The sequence below is a fragment of the Apteryx mantelli genome, chromosome 7 (genome assembly GCF_036417845.1).
Source record: "Apteryx mantelli isolate bAptMan1 chromosome 7, bAptMan1.hap1, whole genome shotgun sequence".
Taxonomy (NCBI): Eukaryota; Metazoa; Chordata; class Aves; order Apterygiformes; family Apterygidae; genus Apteryx; species Apteryx mantelli.
Window position 1 is genome coordinate 16,001,765 of NC_089984.1, and position 18,844 is coordinate 16,020,608.

Here is an 18,844-nt window from a genome sequence, read left to right on the forward strand (position 1 = left end):
AAAGCCCATGAAGTCTGAAATACGATACCTAAAGAAAATCCCTATGTGATAAATGCTGGAATACTTTAAAACTATCGTTTTGGTTGCTGACTGCAAGTTACACTGTTTTCTATCCCATATACAAGGATAGTGGCATTTTACTACAGACATGGCATTCAGAGGACAGACAGAACAAGTTTTCTATGTAGCTATGACACTTTTTATTTGATAAAACAATTAGACTGCTATAAATAACATTATCTACTGCTACATATAACATGACATTATCTACTACTACTCTCTATTTTACCATAAGATGCTTACTGGGTAACTGAATCTACCCCTTTCAGGACAAATATTTAAAGTTAGCTGACTGCTTTCATTTAAGACCCATCAAGGAATTAAATCCAACCAAATAGCCTCTCCAATGTTAAACCACAAAGGAAAAGATCAAGACTCATCCGTGGATTTGACTGGATTGCTAATCCCACATCTGTATTACCTCATGCTAGCCTGAGGGTAAAAATTGATGACAGGAAGGATACTCCAACAGAATTGCCCTTTGTTCATCCCATCTCAGCTCTCCTCTCTCCCCACAGAAGAAAAAGGTAGAGTATAGTTAAAGAACATAAGATAGGTAATGAACCAAACAGCTTTCAGCTGAGCAGGCCACACCAACCACTGTAAAAGCTAATGAATAGCTACATATCCCAAAACGGGACAAACACCAGTGTATTTCCAGTCACTTGACAGGTTGCAGCCTGACCTGCCTTTTCTCCTGCAAGCAAGCCTGCCAAGCAATTGTTCTAGCCTCACTTCCAAAATACTCTTCCAGCCTCCTGCCTGGAAAGGTGGTGACAGGAAATGATATATGAACTGTGAAGTGGTGAAACAGAGGTTTGTCTTCTGTGTGCAGTACTGATACTGTCTTTTTAGTTATTTCAGGCTTTTTGCAAATGAAATGAGGGCCTAAGAATGTATGCAGGGAGCAGCCCTCACATTAAGAGCAGCTTGTTTTTAATTTGCTTCTTTCTAGCTCAGGAACTAGAAACAAGTTGTCTTACAGCTCTACTTTTCCTCTGAAGAAACTTATCTCCATACCTCAGGGCTTTTCCTGTGTCAGTTTTCATCCATACTCTGTTCCTCCCATTACTTTCTCATTCCACACAAAAAGCAGAGGTATGTGTACACAGTCTTGCCCCAACTTTCTTCCTCTGCACCCCAGACTCCCCCTCTACCTTCAACCTCCATCCAGTTGCTCAACATCCTTTCTCTTGATCTACCTAACTCCTGCGACATCCTTCTGCCTCAGCTTCCTTCCCCCAGTCACTCCCCAAACCACATCTAGTTTCCCCTTCTCCTGCCCATCCTGTATCTGCCTCTTTAACAGTAACTTTCCTATTCCACTTCACTATCTTGCTACTTCTCTAATGCACTTTCTTGCAGGTGAGCACATGCACTAACACAATTTACAGGAAATGTTGATTACTATCAGTGAGGGCCAGTGGGAGACAGGGTGTAGCAGAACAAGCTGATGCCACGATTGAAAGTTACTGGTGACCAAATAAAACCTTTTGACTAGATGTTCTCTAGCTGTTTAACAAAGTTTTGCAATGCACTCTTATTTATTCCTTCGTGAACACACAGCTACATAAAACAAGCACAATGTTTTAATACTGATGACAAGCATGACAATTTCAAATTAGCATGTTAATTACAAGTATTGAAAAGGGTGTTTCAGTGTAACAGTGAAAGTTCACAAAATCTTGACTGTTACAAGTAGGAAAAAAAACAAACCCATGCATCCCTGTCAGTCCTTTTCCATTCCCACCTCTTGTGTAGAGTAGTCCAATGTTGTATCTTGAAAACAGCTTCTTGGTTAGAGGAGTAGTTGATGCACCACAGTAAGTGTTTTCACACCATGTTCTCATGTGATATACAGCAAATACTTTACACCACTACTCCTGGGTATATTAACATTCAATATTGTATATTCTTTTCTCTAGTATCTAATAGCTATTTAAAGATGAAAATACACCCTAAATGGTAAGCAAAGTTTTAAAAAGCCTCTGTCACAATTGCCAGTAGCTTATCTCTAATCAAAGGATAAGCTTAGACCTCAGTCTACAACATGATGGTGGTACAGGAGAGAAAAGAATTCTTCAAAATAATTAAAATACTGCTTTACTTTTTGCTGTATTTGCTGTACATATGTAACTTGATAGAGACTTTAAACATACAAGTCAAAGTTTGAATACAGCCTTGTGAACATTCACGTGTTGGAATATAAGATTCCAAACTTGTGTCTCAACATTCTACTATCACCCCACTTTTTTATTTTATTTCAGTAGCAAGTGTGTGCTCCTGAAGTTACTTTCCTTGCTATCAGCTAACCTCCCTAGGTAATCTACAGATTTGAATGATTTTATGAAATTAAAACTTCTATGCACAAAAGAAGTCAGAATTGAGAACAGCCAGAAAAAGTTAACATCTGTTTTACTTCTTAGTATATACAGGTTTTAAACATTCAGGAATGACTCATTATGTAATAAAATCGCTGCTATCTTACCTTCCAGCTAGAATACACTGGCTACCATTCAAAACGGAGATCCATAAGCAAAGAAGTAAAAAGCAGCAGAAATAGTTTAACGGCTGTTATGTCCATGAAGCTTTACTCAATTTGCAGAGATGTTCTGTTTCTCACTAGGTAAGTTTAATCTTAGAAATACTGGGGATCAATTAACGTTTCATCAAAGCCAAAGCTGTTCTTCTATTCCCTTGAATGCTTGTAGTCTTACATTTGGTGTTACCAAGAAAGTGTTTTGTCTATAGAATTGAAGGTCTAGGTACCATTTTTTATTAAAATTCCCTGATGAAGTTCTCAGGACACTATTTTCCGATTGTATGGCGATACTCAAGGGGATGTTTGCATGACAAACAGTCCACAGGGTTCTAAGGATGGCAAGGACTCCGAAAAAGGCTTGACTTTGAGCATGCAGCACTGGGATACACTATATTTCCACCCCAAGGACATATTTTGGGTGGGGAGTCTTCCCTTGAGACTCAAACCTAAAGATGGTTTCTGGACTTTGTTCAGTCCCAGCTGGAAACACAGAAGCAAGAAAACAGGCTCAAACAGCAAATTCTGGTAGCCATTCAGTAACAATATCTTTATTAGATATTAATGAGAGATTAAATTCTAGTTAAAAATGAGTAGTGCAATGAAATTCCTAGCTGCAACAGAATTATATTCTGAAAATACACCGATGCCTCTATTTTCCAACGATTATTTTTAAATGGCTATTCAATGGAAGAGCTTTCAATCTAAAATACTCCAAATAAATGAGCATGAGCTAAACTGAAAGTAAAATACAGATGCCCAGGAAGGCTCATGCAGAGTTCACATCACTATGCAAGACTCAAATGACACAGGCTTCTGAAGAGAGGGAATGGACAGAATTACACCCTTATGCTCTTCTTTTCTTCATCCTCTGCTTCTCAATATTAACAAACATGGAACTCAAAGAAAGCTTCTATTTTTAATCAAGACATCTCTTAGAATGTCTAATTCAGCAGTTAGGTTCATAGTTTGTAGTCCTAAACCCCTTCATTTTTGAAAATAGGTAATATCACAACTTTTATCACCTTCAGGGGTGCTCTTTCGGCAAAGGAAATATTGTTAGGAATACAAAAGAAAAAAATCTTTCTCATGATATCCCCACAACAGTCAGAAGATCTAATAGAAATATTAAGAATGCAAGTGCCTCTCAAACAGGAGTTGCTGAACAAGACTTTTAAGGTCAGATTTTGTTCTATTAATATTACCTTGAGAATTTTAGAAGCTTCCTTTTGGGTTGCAGAGAGAAGAAAAAAGTAAGTGTGGTAGACACAGCCCTACAGATCAGAGAAACCTGATGGTTTTGTCTTCATCAGCAAGTATCTTTACAGTTGCAATGTATGTTTGAGAAGCAGTTCTATTTTGTTACTGTTCTACACTACCAATAGCCATCATGTGGCTGTGGCAGTTGTGCCCAATCACAGCTCCAAAACAGGTGTGGAACACTGCTCTATCTTGCAACCCTAAAAATACAACATCAGTTTGGATAAGACTTAAAAAAGGTTGCTCCCTAACATGGGTACAGGTTCCTTCCATCAGTGGAAAGAGTCAGAATATCCTCATGTAAAGAGACCATAGAGGCTGAGAAGGCTGTGGAAGAACTGCATGAACAGTTGGATCAAAGACAGAGTGGAAAACAGAGCAGCAATAGGGATGTTACCATCCATCAGAATATATTTTGAATTTTTTTTGTCCTGTGTGGTACTAGGGTAGTAAAATAACGTACATTCTTTCTACCACGTATGGAGTAGTTAGGTATGCCTTTTCTGAAAAGACTAAAATAAAGATAAAAAAATAAATTTAGACAAATTTAAATAGGAAGAAGGCAGATTAAGATTCAATTCACATCTTTAGTTGTGGTTGTCACAAGTGACTAAAATAGGTAAATCCTAAAACACAGTAAGAAATAAGTTTTTGATGCTTTTACAAAACAAGACAGTGATATTCTTTTCACTGGGCTTCAAAGAAGATGTAAATACAAGGGAAGAATAATTTAGGACATGTTCAGTGGCAATGAAGAAATACCCTTAGATGGAATGGTCTATAAAAAACATGAAAGATTCAAAACTTATTTAAACAGCCACCAAATTCTCTAAGGATTTACTAATGTATCTGAAAGTACATACCACAGGAGATTACAGAGCTCAAGGTTTAGTCTAGTATTTAACAAGACTAGGAAAGAGCCAAAATAATTTCCAGAACCAAACATTTACCTACATGAAAAATTGGACTGTTGAGGTGGGAAGTTAGAACACTTTCCTAAAATAAACATGCCTGTTTCTAGTATAGCTTATGGCAGCGGCACAATTTTGTGGGCAGTGGCACAATTTTGTGGGTAAATTTCTGCAGGTAGATATGCAGTAGTTTTGAGAAAACATTCCTGCAAGTCAAAACAAAAGTAAAATCAGTACATCTATTTTAAGCATAAATGATGATGGCTATGTATTAAGTCATGCAATATCATGTTTTTTTGCCCTCTCCCCCCCCCCCACCAAAACCCTAACCCTTTAACACTTTCTCAACCTCCTGTAGCAAACTGCCTAAAGGTCTCATCCTAGTCTTGAAAGCCCTAAACCACTTGTTACAAAACAATCTATCAGGAACTGAAGAGGATACAGAACTTAAATGACAAGTTGTTTTACTTCAAGTCAGTTTTAACAGACTTTCCCTAAATAAACAATGCCTATTTGGCAACAACAAAGTAGTGTTCTTAGGATGTTTACAGTTACAGTTGTGACTTCAGTAAAGGCACTGGGTCTGCTATAAAACTTGAACCCATCTGTTTATGATAGCTTCAGGGAACAGTATTTTCTAAATGGAAAGGCAGCAACTTTCCAACTGGGCTTCCAACACCAGGCTGACAAATTGGGTAACACACCAGGGCCTCTTGCAGGGCTTAAGCATTAGGGAATAGGAGGTTACATTTTGAGTTGGTTCCATTTCTTAGTTCTAAATTTAAAAAAAAAAAAAAAAAAAGCAGCTAATACACAGAAGCAGCTTTTTTTTTTTTTGCTGGCTCAGTATCTAAAACAGACAGCACTATTTTTACATACACATAAAAAACACAGAATACCCACACAACCCACAACTGCTGGCTGAAACAAGACAAGGGTATCAATCCTATATCTATCTCACTGTGGCTCACTACGGCTAGTTACTAAAAATTTGTGCTGTATATCATACATGTTGTTTAAGTACCGCAAAATTTTTCTACAGTTCCTCTAGCCTATGCTGGAGGATACTGCCTTTACAGTAAAAGGACATTAGTACAACTTCCAAAAGACATGCTCTTTGGCTCCTAATTATCAATATACTGCTGTGAATGGAGGCAGAGGTATGAAGTGCAGTTCTAACGCCCTAAATCAGCTTGCCTTCTGGGAAGTGTGCAGTCATTAAAGGCAGTACATAAAGTAAAAAGAAGCACTGTTTCAGCAGTAGAAAAAAGAATCCACTAGAGTGCAAGCAGTATCTAAAACTGCTAAAGAAAAGCAGTCACACACTTAGGTTAATATGAGAAGAAAACCATTAATAAGACACTGCAGGAATGACTGTTCAGGCAAAATAATACAGTTTTAGGTGAAAACTTTACTAGGGCCTAATACCACACTGGTTGTATTATATTGACACAGTTAAGTGGATTCTACACCCTGCTCCACCTTCCTGAATGATGAGATGTACTTTGCATTAAACTTCCAATAAAGTAGCAGTTCAGCAAAACAGGCTGCTATTAAAGAGACTTTCTGAGCTACAGACCAACTGCAACATCGCAGACTGAAAGAAACTGATTATTCCAAGGCCAATGGTACCTTTCTCCAGCATGTCTTTGCTTAATAGTACAGACAGCAGTACTGCTGAGATCCAGATTCCCTTTTACAGTAATGCTCTTGCATTTATAACATGCTCCAACTTTTGTTTTTTACGGCAGCATGAGCTGTATAATACTGTAAATACAAGAAACAGGTACTAGGGCAGTTTCTGATAATACTTATCTCCTTCAGCATTACACTGTACCTTGAAAGCCAAGTTCTACAGGAATTACAGCTACTACATCTTCCAGGTGTGCCACTAGAAGTGCTGAAAGCACACCTTCTCTGTTTGTTTCTACAGAAGTATTTTGTAATTAAATTTACAAGCATTGAAAAAGAACTGAGGCAACAACAAGAGAATGTAAACAAATGCTAATATTAACAGTCATATGTTTCAGAGTAATGCATGTTTTGTCCATTAGTTGCACATTTTTCATATTAGGCCTTATTCAAGGTTTCATAGCTTAATTGAGTTCAGGAGTAGTATACCAGTCTCCCCACCGAAAGGTCTATCCAGGACACCAAGTTCTTCAGCTAACATGATCAAGACATGTTAATCTACCAATACTCTCCCTTCAACATGAGTGTGCCAACTCCATGAAAATCAAGTCTGAATACTAAAGGTGGCATAGAGATCTGTGAAGAAAAATACTCTGTAGCTTCACAGCTGAATAGCTTAATTACGCAGGAACAAGAGCAAGAGAATCCATTTCTCCCTCTCTCCACCACTAGTTTCACTGGAAGTCTTTCAGTTATTTAGTACCATAAGGACAAACACAAACCTTCAGCTAAAATCAACTATGAAATGCCTCAATATTTTAAGCTGTATGCTTACTGTGGTGAACCTTTCTTCTGAAACACATTTCTTGCTCCCTACTCACAACATCATGAAGCAATAATATTCTGATTATGAGAATTAAAGATTCTTACTGTGCAATTTCTGTTCAAGACCCTATTCAAGTAGGTAAAAAAGCCAGAAATACAAACATCATTAAATGTCTATTGGAACATTCTGTTAACTGTCTGGAAAGCATTTAATAAACATTTACCATACCTTCTACAAAATCATTTTCGTTATACAGCTGCCTCTCTCCTACTCCATCATCTTCATCTTGTCCATCTTCTTCATCCGGATTATTGATAACTTCCAGGCCAGCCTCAATAACTTCCACCAATTCATCTCGTTTATCCTTTCTAACAGGTTTTTCTTCCGGATGCCGAGTGAGCCCCATCTCTAACTGGAATACTTTCATGGACGTAAAGCTTTCAAAAGGAATCACACCATATTCACTAGGCAGTTTAGCCCCCATGCTCACCTCAGCCTTGTCAATCTGGGAATGAAGAAACTCTAGGAGATCATTAGATGCTTGTTCTTTGGTGCCCTGGTAGTTCATACCATTGATCTTGGGGCTCTTTTTCTCCTGCAGGGTTTTCAACTTATCACTCATTTCCTGAAGCTCTTGCTTTAGCTGGGCAATCTGACGTTTCAGACTGGTAGCTCGGTTTTGATAATGCTCCTCTTGTTCCTGCAGAAGGGCTTGATAGTATTCTTTACCCATGTTCTCGCCTAGGATCCCAGGCAGAGATCCATTACCCTCTGTTTGTGGAGCACACTCCAGCAAGTACATGAGCAAGATTAAACTGAATAATAAGGCCAGACCCACTAACAGCCAACGAGTTCTGGCTTGAATTATTAAGCCTCTTCTGGGCATCCTTATAATATTTCCGTTTCCCATCCAAAAAGAGGACTTCTCTGCTCATACCCTTCTGGGAACATCCCCCCAGAGTCCAAATCTTAGAAAGTGAATGAAAGCATGACTGTGATGGCTACTATAAGTTCTGATATAGCAGCATATGAGCAGTTTTCAACCTTTGCCTTAAATCACGTGTCATTACAGAGACATAAATCTGAAGTTCCTATGTCATCCATGACTATCAACTGTAAGCATGACTGATGCCAAACAATTTGTTCAGGATGTCCCACCCCAGAAAAAACAAAAACCCGTAAAAGGGGAAGAAGGGAGACACAAGCAAGGAATCATATTTCCATTTCTTAAGAGGAATAGTTATGGGATTTTTATTTAGCCCACTTGAAGTTCAGGAAGGAAAGTCTGCAAAAGCTGTTTTATAAGCTTCGAATGCACAGCATTTAGTTCTCCCCACTATGTAAAAATCAGAGGAGTCTACAATTTAGTAATAGTAATTTTCATTGACTAGTCTGACATTTTCCTCTGGCACTTGAGTATTTTATTCCACTTCCCCCTCCTTTCTTTGGAATCTGTGGTTTGAGTCAGCAGAATGAAGAAAGAACCTAAAATTAAAAGAAAGGTGCATATTAGAAATACAAAGCAGCTGGTAATTTGGAAAACACATGAAGAAAGTTATAACATATGGACACAGAGGATCACTGGGGGAAGGGGTAGGAAAAGAAGAAAGATAAAACATTGTTTCTTTCCATTGCATTACCCAACAGTGACTCCATCTGACATACTGTCTGGAAAATGCCAGTATGAACAATCTACTGCAATTTTTCACATAGATAGTTAAAGCAGTAAGGGTTCTTCTAGTCTCATAAAGTATCTTTGTTTTGTTTTTTTAAACTGCCCATTCCCTCTCCCACAGAAAAAGACCCAAGAAACAAAATACCCACACATACCCTTCCTACTTCTCTAGATTAAAAAAAATAATAAAAAAAAATCCAAGGATCATTTTGAAGCAGCAGAGGAAGCTTGCATTTCCCTTTGCTTTTACTTTAAGTAAATATCTTTCAGGGAATAAATATTCACTCATAAATAAAGCATTGAAGATTTAAGCAAAGGTCACACAAACAGCCTTTCAGGATAGGTCAAATTTCAGCAGAATTTCAAATTCAAATCCAGATTTTTGATGGAGAAAAAGCATCCTCAGACTATCAGTTTCCAAACATTTCTCCCTCTTTTTTTGGATAGGCCAGAGTGAAGTTCATAGTCTGAAGGTCAGTCACCCTCTTATACTACTGACCAAACAGGCTATGAGAAGATCAGCAAAAAGACAACAGTTACATAAGAGGGGGGTACCAAAAATGATATTCCTAGTGTGAAATACTGTTTATGGGTCTATTTCAATTATAGCATAAAGACTAAAACTGGGGGCGGGGGGAGGGGACACAAACTGAATGCATGTTAACCTCCTTCCTAAGGCTAATAAAATACTTCTGTGTCTAAGGTTTTGCTGTAGAAAATAAGCAAAGCTTTTTATAATTTACCCAAGGATCTATTAGCTCTGTGTCCATTTTGACTGAGTTGTATAATTACTGTTTGGGGGCAGTTCTGGGACTTGAACAGCAGTTTAACGTCAAAATCCTTACGGAATGAGAAAAACTGGAAAAAAACTACTCTCTAGTACTCCCTATGTATGGCTTGACTAACAGATTGTTATCTAACATTGGCACCAACCAGAAACCCAGTCTTCCTCAATTCTTGCAAATAAAGTCATAGGGCCACAATGCACTACATGTGTTTAGGGGCATAAACACCAGTTATGCCCTTGCAACTTTTGTCCCTTCCCATTCTGCCTCCAGCACCAGGATGTACCTTCAGTGAGTACCAGGTACCATGCATCAGCAATGCCATGATATTCAGTATCCTCATGTGCAAGTAAGCTCCAATAACAGAGCCTGAAAGACTAAATAACTTATTCACACCAATGAATAGAATTGCTGATCTTAAACTTGCATACATATCATATTACTGTTGGTTTTGTGTGAGCTGCACACCCAGGAGTAGTCCAGATGAAGCTTTAGGACTGCTTGAAACAGTTATTAGTATTTCTACTGCTAGAATCCCTGCCTATGAGCCAGTTTAAGAATAAATTACATTCTTTATGTAGAAATTCTAAGTACAACGACTTAAAGGCAATAGATAACTGAAACTGAAGCTTTCTGAATTAACGTGAAACTACTGAGCACTTTGGTACAAAATAAGTAACTTATCTAAACTGAATTCTAGAAGACAATCTTTTAAGTCCAAATAAGACAGAAATTAGTCACTCTTCACTGAAGAAGTACAACATTATATAAATGTAAGTTAAATGCCTATAAAGTGATCAATACCAGATGTATCCTCAGACTATTGACCAGAGTCCAAATGTGGTGAATCAAGGCAGACAGAAGAAAAAACAATCTACAGGACAAGACTAGTTCACAGAAATGATGTAATATCATCTCAAGTTTTTACTGAAGTTGCCTTTATGATGTTTTTGTTCATTTTGTCCTGATTGCTTGTTACTTTAGGAAGCAAGAGGTAAAGCCACAATTAACAAAGAACCTTATGTTTCTTTGAATCTAGATTAAAAAAAAAAAAAAAGCTAGATTGTACTAAAGCCATTCCACACAGAAGCTGAGACATCATAGGTCAGCCAAGGCATATTGAGAACAAAGATCAAACTATCCTGCATAAAAAAATTGACAAATCCTGTCCCAAGTAACATTTACTGCATAACCATATTATTGCTGTTAACTGTCAAGAACAATAGCATTTCCATATCTCTGTATACACAAACACAGCTACCATGTCAACACAGAAATTAGCATTGCAAGTTAGAAAGAGATGCTTTTGGTACTGGGGATAGGACAGGAACTGGAGTAAGTCATGCAACCTCCTATCACTGTGGGCTTTAAACCATCACTAACTATTGTTAAGGGAGAAACAGATGCCCCTGAAGCTGGAACATTAGCCTAGGAGGCCTTTATTCAATTCGCTGATCTACCAATATATATTGCCCTGTGACCAATGTTGATGAGTCACTAAATTTCTTTAGGTCTTATTCATTTCTTAGAAGCAAATGACAACACATTTCCTCATGTGGTCTCAAGAAGACAAAATGTATTAGGAGACTGAGAAGCCCTCGGAGAGGATTAGCAGGGGGCCATGAAAGGACAACTCTGTTCTTAACAAGTTCCTTTACTGTGGCCAAATCTACATCATTATGGTAGGCACAAATAAAAATCAGCATGCCCACACAGACTAGCCATTTGCTAGTCTCAAGACTAGCAAACCCAAGAACAAAAGATTATGAATAACTGCAGATTTTTGAGCCTTATCTACTGGTACCTTACCTACCTACCTTAGAGATCTCTATTATGGAGCACTACCTTAAAGAGTACTTTGGAGAAGAGAAAGAATAAGCCTATTTCTAAAGCATTAGAAACTACACATTAGGTGGGCTGTAGAAAACTCATTTGGTTCTTTTCCTTCTAGGCTTTAATTATTCCCTCATTAGTTGAAATCCTTTTCCAGGGATCTGGTGACAACCTTGTCAATAAGGCAGCCTTTTGCAGAGACAGGTCTTGCCTGATAAGCCTTTGACAGTTTTAGTGCGACACCGTAAAGAACAGGCAGTTTTCCCACTACTGATTCCCTGTGGCCTTTAAAGGCAAGGAATGTTCATGCAACCAGATATGTTAAACAACATTAAGGTTGTAAATTGCACATGGAGAGATAAAGGTGTAAGTTAGTTTGCTAAAGCAGCAGAGACTGAGCCAATCTGGAAATCCTGTCTTTTTATTTTTTCAGTATTACTCCTGGTGAGAAAAGAGTAATCATAAAGGAGCCTGATTCCCCTCCCTCCCCCACCATTAAAAGGACTTGAATTTTTCTTGTCCACAACCCTCACAAGTGCTATCCTGTGAAACAGTTCCAAAGATGTAATAGTTAACAGCCAGTAACAGGACTGAGCACATTTCTCCCCCAGCACTGTCTTCTCATACTTGCTCTACTACCAGTAAAAGATTGACATACCAACACCTTCGCAATATGGGAAGAGGTCACCCCCATGAATAGCACAACCTACATACAGTGGTGTAAGTTTTTCATTACTGCTGCTACAACCTTTCTTAAACAGTTAAACAGTTTACTCCGGAAAAAGCACTCCTGTTTCATCTTGCTTTCCCTAAGAAGGGAAAGGGAAGCCAGGAAGAATCTTAATTCTCATCCCATCAAAAGAGGTGGTTTAACAAGCCCTCTGTTTCACTACCCTCTCTTCTCAAAGAGCACTAGTTTCATGCATTCACAACTCAGTTTTGATATGAATTAAATTCCTTAAGTTAGGTCTGGCACAGCACCATTATGGGAATGTCAATAACTTCTTCCAGGCTGCAGAAGACAATCACAAGAGAAAGCAGGCTATGAAACACAATGCAAAAGCACACAGCATCCCAAATACCACATTATGAAAGTGAATTCGATGTAATATAGTGCATTCTAAAGTCTGTACAATAAGGTTACCTGGAAAAATAAAAAGTAATCATACAGCCCCTGGATCAGCATTCCACTGTTTAAAGATTAAATCAGATATCTTAAAACTGCACATGCTGATATTTCACTTTATTCTATTTCTTTGAAATAAGTCTATTTGCAAAAATCCCTATGATCTCCAAAGAGTAAGACATCTGACGGTCACACAATGCTCAAAGATTTGCAAGTTTTCCAGAAGCAACTGGTTCTTATTCCTTCTGCATTTCCAGGGCCTTATGTATATTCAACTATGGAAATGTTTCTGTTCCTTACAAAAGAGCTCATTGATTCTCTAAGCACAAGGGAATAGACCAGCATGCTAATTGAAAATGCTTTTTAATTTGTTTTTATTATATCAGCATTCTGTTTTGGTTCCTTGGTGCAAAGGATGAGTGCTTCTTTCTAAAGAGGGAAAACATTCACATTTACAGCAGTGACCTAATTCTGTACATTCTTGCTTCATGCCAGACTCTGTGGACATTCCTCATTTTAACATGTTCTATTTCAGACATGTCCTTTTCATTCAGCATGCCCTGGACGGTCATACTTGAGCTGCTTCTGAAATTCCAGCTGATTTTCATAGTTATTTTACTGTTTGTAATTTCACCAGATGCCACAGATACTCACTGTCTTAAATCCCTCCACACACACATCCTTCTCTCCTTGAGAAGTCATATACTGAAAACATAAGGGCCAGTATCATCCCTTGAATATTTCATCTCACTCCGTTTTCAGTGACACTCTATGCTTCCAGACTGCCTGGGAAGGCTAGAGAAACACTGGGCAAGCCCAGCTGTTTTCTCACTTGCTGAAAGCAACACAAAGAAAGCTTGTTGTCTTTGCTGTCCAGGACTATCTTTGTGTAACTCTAGAATGAAAAACCTCAAACTACACCTCAAGTATGTGGAGAGGCATATTCTCTGCTTACACAGCTTGGTCCACTGAGGTAAAGCCTCAAGAAGAGGCACACAAAAGAAAGCTGTTTAATGCTGTACTACAGTTCTAGTCAAATCAGTACCGAAGCCAAACTTTTGTGCTGTTGAAAAGGTTAAAAGAAAGGGAAAAGTAATGAAGAGAAAAAAATATCCAAAAGAGGAATTAGAGACCATAGTTCTCTCACTTTTCCACAGAAAACTAGATTTTTAGTCACATCTTCATTGGACTATAACTGTAAGCAGCATGTTATTATCACAGTTCCACGATCTGATTCACATTCAGCTACAGCTCCATTCCAGGCCCCCATAACACCCACACGTACGCATAGACGCTACTGGACAGGACAGAAGTTGAAAACCACCATCAAATTATCAAAAGATTTGTATTGAGAGAAAATGAACATAATCACTAAATATTTTAGACCTTTGCAAATTAATAATAAAACAGAAGAATTCAAAAGTTGCGTTAATATACATCCCAATCGGTGCTCGTATAAGTTACAATCAGTTATATCAGAGACAGAAGCAAATATTTTAGAATTTAGAAGCAGTTTTCAGACAGAACAGGACAGTTCCTACAGAAAATTATTTTTTCCAGAGCATTGCAGATCCAAAGCAGAAGTCCAAGAGTTAGAAGAAATTCTCTTCCTTGGGAGACTGGGAGGATCCGTAGGCAGAATCAGCTCCACGTCAGATCTGACTCAAACCCTGAACTCGCGCTCTTTCATCCTTATGGACTTACCACCTCCACCTGACTGACGAATATGCAAGAGTTACACATGTGCCTTCAGCTCCTGTCCATTAGCCATGCTGCAGACTAAACAGTAACAGATACTTCCAGCATCAGTAACAGTAGTCTTCCACGTTACTGCAGCCAGCCTCAGCTGTCAGCTAACAGCCTGGATAACACCGAGCCGTCAGTTCAGCACTGCTCATATTCACTCATGTTTTCTTCTTGGTCTCCTTCCGCTTTCTTTGTCATAAACCTCCACTGATAAACACAGAGTTTCCTGGTGGGGGGGAAGGTGCTGCACACCAGCACCTGAAGAGGATGCTACTTCATTTTTAGTAAAGGATCTGGAAAAAAACCACAGACAACAAAAACTACTATATACATTATGAAAAGCCAGTAATTAAGTATCAAGTGCCAGAGCTTATCTGCAGTAGGTAACTTCAGACATCTGTTTAGTTCCTACCAGGGCAGGGGGAACCAGATGTTTGACACAAGAATTGTATTAAAATGTGTAGTTCAGATATGGGAATTGGTACAAAAAAGCATTACTTCAGTGATGTGTAACAAAAATCACAGGATTTACTGCTCAAAAAAGACAGGCTTAAGAAAGATATTTTCATATGCAGTCCCTTTGCAAACTGTTTATTTTACAAAAGCAGCATCATGGTCTTGCCAGCAGAAACACTGATCTTTAAAAATTAGGACTAATCCTCCGCAAGTCTCCACTTTCACATTAGAGACTCCAGTACACTGTGCAAATACATGAGATTTTGTATTTCCCTTGCTACATTCAGCTCCCTCTCAATGCTAGACCTCATAGCTTTATCGATAAGGAATTCTGCATTTTTCCACTTCTAACCAAGGCTCTGAGCTTGTACGTTAGTCACATTCTTTCAGCAGACCCAGCCAAAGGAGCACACTTTATACTATCTAGAAGTCTTCTTTAAAAAGAAGACAAGCAAAATCAAAATATGATTTCATTTTAACAGCAGGGTTGTATCACGGTAGGGTTGAGTCTACCTACATCTATCCTATGAAGGACACCCGAGCAGGTCTTGTTCTTTATATGCTTCAAAACCCCCTCCTGAATTTCTGCCTCATTTTCAGCAGTTTCCTGGTGTGTATTTTTATAGTTGGCTCAAGTCAATATAAAGCAACATGCCTGTGCAAGGGAGCTGCCCTGCCCTCCCACCACATCCCCCATCCCCATCCAGTGGGCTGCCACTAGTGTTCTCACAACCAGCAGATAAATTAGCAAGACAGTCTGACAGTACATGAAGGCATATGGTTTTTAGAGTCAACTTTCAGCACTACAGCTAAAGTAGCGGAGAAAGCAAGCACAAGATAATATACAACAGCACAGAAACGGTGATACTTTTGCCACAACATTCCCTGGAAAACCAGGGAAATGAAGAAAATGTCAAATGCACTGAAACAGTTTAATTCTACTACTTATAATCTACCACAAACTGACAAGGAGGAGAAAAAAAAACAACAAAACCCCCCCTGGCCTTTTGCTTAAGTGGTATTATCTTCCAGGCTTACAGAAGCAAGCAAATTATCACATGTCCTGGCATTTGTTGTTCCTACACAAAACAGCATCCCCTGCACACTAAAATGGGGAAATGAGAGAGCAATGTTGTTCACATGATTTACCTTCTACCTAATCCAAAGCAAGCAATGAACGTAATAGGAGACCTACTTTGATTTCCCCTGAAGCCAGAGTAAGCCCGTTTGTTTGGGAACTGCTGAACTGAAACACAAAGAGCTGCACCTTAACTAAGCTGTTAATTCTTATCCTTAGTTTAGATAAGGCATGGAAATAAAAGTCAACTCAGCTGTTTCGCTGTTTTTATGAAAACTGACATCTGCTTGGCAAGAAGGAAGCCGTGTTAAAAAAAGTCTTTGGTAAGACTGGTTGAAGGGTTTTGTTGGTTTCATTTTTAATTATTATTGAATAGGTAACCTGAAAGATTGACTAGCTTCAGTTTCTATGACATAAATCAGTTTTCTATTTTACATACACCTCCCTATAGTTACATTATTAACTCGTGGTTTTTTTGCATTGCTGTAGCCTCTATTCTCATTTTAAATCTGGCATAAAAACAAACTCCAAACTTGGAAAAGCAAGGCATTTTCCCACTATTGTGAGGGACTTAATGGAACAGCAGTATCATATGGCTACAATTATTTTGTCTACCAACCGCCTACCTTACAGGCTGTTAAAGTTTAACCTACAAATAGTAACAAAAGTTCAAGTTACTACCTTGAGAGAAGCACTTTCTCTTGGTATTCTTAACATCCCCTAAACAGTAAGCTATCTTTAACATAAGCATTTAATATGACAGGCCAAAAACTTGACCTACTTTCACCACATGCTTTGCAATAACGTTATTAACAGCACGCTCTCCATGAAGCGCTGCATAAATTCTGCGGGCAACTACGATGGCAGCAGCCTGCTTTACTCCAGGGGCAGTGGCGCGTCCCCTCGGCACCCTTGCTCAGTCGGGAGCGCTCAAGCCTGTTCACCGAAGGCTGCCTGTCAGAAGCGAACCGCTGCAGGAAGCGGGATTTGGAGGCTTCAAGAGCGGCTCTGTACTCCGGGGTGGGGCAGCGCTGAGGGTTGTCTGTCTTCATTCAAAACAAGAACTACTGAGTTAGGAAGAAAAGCCTTTATACTCATTTCAGCACGACTGAGCAACAGCTGCTGCAAGAAGCATAAACAAAACGTAGGATGTTTTGTTAATTTCTTAATTCCACAGCATTTTTTTAGGAGACTTTTGTGCAGGAAAACATGGCTGGTTTTCAAAAGAGAAGAAAAAAACCCAATGGCACTTAATGTGCATCACCTTACAATGAACAAGGAAAGGTAAAATACTCTTCAGATATGCAAAGGCGACTACTGATCCTAACTCAAGCGTATAGTATTTACATTGCATTTGTTTCATCTACACTTTTACTCATGCCATTTCCCACCAATACAAGAAAAAACAAACAAAAAACACACACCCACAAAATGAGGTCTATCAGTGGCGAGAATGGTAGCAGGCAAAAACAGAGCAGAAGATGGTGTGTTTTGGGGAATTACTCCACCTAAATCTACCATGTCTATGTTTGCAGATTCAAATGTTATTCTGCTTTCTCACATCTCTTCCAATTATAATTTAGTTCTCTATGTATGGAGATCTAGATCCTGTAGTTATTGTAGCCCGACCACAGCAAAAATATATATTTCAACGTATGTAGGACCTTGCACTATATTTAAAGGGCAGTTATCATCCAAGTCCCTCTGCACAGGCAGAGGCACACTTCCCGTTGTGGGAGGTAGGGAAAGGGGGCACACGTTCAACAGTCCCCCCACACTTGTGAAACTAAGCTAGAACCCTGCAGAACAAACAATTCCCTTTGAAGCTCGCAAAGACACCTGAAAGTGAGGTGGTTATTGTATATGGTTTTCTTTTTTACCCCACCAAATAAAAAGCAACCCACAGATGGAAAGGAATAGTCCTTAGCCGGGGTGTTACTTCTAACAGTTTCACAGCTAACTGGCCAACGTTAAAAAAAATATATATATAGACACACAATCTGGTACAGCAGTTGGATTTTTTTTTCCCCCCCATTATTTGTCTATAGCAGGAAACAATGTTTTGATGGAGGCACAAATCCAGATTACTCTGCATCTGTAGCAGTTAAAATAAAAGCAGTGAGAAGTCAGGTTCTCAAACACTGCTGAATCTTTCTTAAAAAAGGCTTTGAGGCATCTATTAATATCAGTCTAACTCAATTGCCTTGATACACTTATGCTTTTAATTCACAAAAAAGCAGTTTCATTAGACAACTATGCACTAAGTATTACCACAGCAATGTTTTCCTTAAGGTTTGCTGCCAAAGTTTGTGTGTGGTACACTGGACCATGTAATATTTGCATAGAAATCTTTTTATTGCAAGTTTGAAGAGCAATAAAACAGCTGAAGTCATCCACTGGAAGACATTTCTGTGCATTCTGCCCAACTGGTAGTTTGGCTTGAGGGCTACAAAATATTTAAAACTAGTTAAAAAATACAATTTGATATAAAAATTCCAAGAAAAATATTGCCTTAAAAAAACCAGTCGTTTTAGAGATGGCTTTTTGTTTGTTTTTAATAAACAGAATCAGCTAGCTTAAGTTCACATGTGCGATTCAACAACAGGATCACTTTGCTATTCCTCAGTCCATAAATCTAGGATGGAAGGGGGAACACAACCTACGAATATTTTTAGAGTAACTAACAGTTACAGTAGTAGTTTAAGTTCTGCTTTCAGCACAAGTCAGCAATGAAATGACAGCTAGCTGCCAAGTGATTGAGAAACATCTGGTGCGTTCCAGAAGTACAGTGAGATGCACTTATTTCATCTATATCTTTTCAGTTTTACATTATAACTGAGCTGAAAGTTACTCTTAAAGGACTAGCAATTCTAGATTTCATTTGAAGCAGAGAAGCTAACAGTTTGTCAAAACTATT

The 18,844-nt window shown here is 38.6% G+C and overlaps 1 protein-coding gene across 7 annotated transcripts in view; it reads right to left on the bottom strand.

Annotated features, from left to right (window-relative positions):
- Window positions 1–18,844, bottom strand: part of CSGALNACT2 (chondroitin sulfate N-acetylgalactosaminyltransferase 2) — a 35,874-nt gene that overhangs the window by 9,695 nt on the left and 7,335 nt on the right. For 2 of the 7 annotated variants that reach the window (XM_067299846.1, XM_067299844.1), the window contains 2 exons: window positions 14,352–14,686; window positions 7,457–8,713 (listed from right to left, as the gene is read on the bottom strand). In XM_067299846.1, coding sequence (XP_067155947.1) covers window positions 7,457–8,138 — 682 coding nt within the window. In that variant the 5' untranslated portion in view covers window positions 8,139–8,713; window positions 14,352–14,686. Of the gene's footprint in view, window positions 1–7,456; window positions 8,714–14,351; window positions 15,189–16,708; window positions 16,780–18,844 lie in introns of those variants that run through there. The other 5 variants (XM_067299849.1, XM_067299850.1, XM_067299847.1 and 2 more) reach the window with 3 other exon arrangements.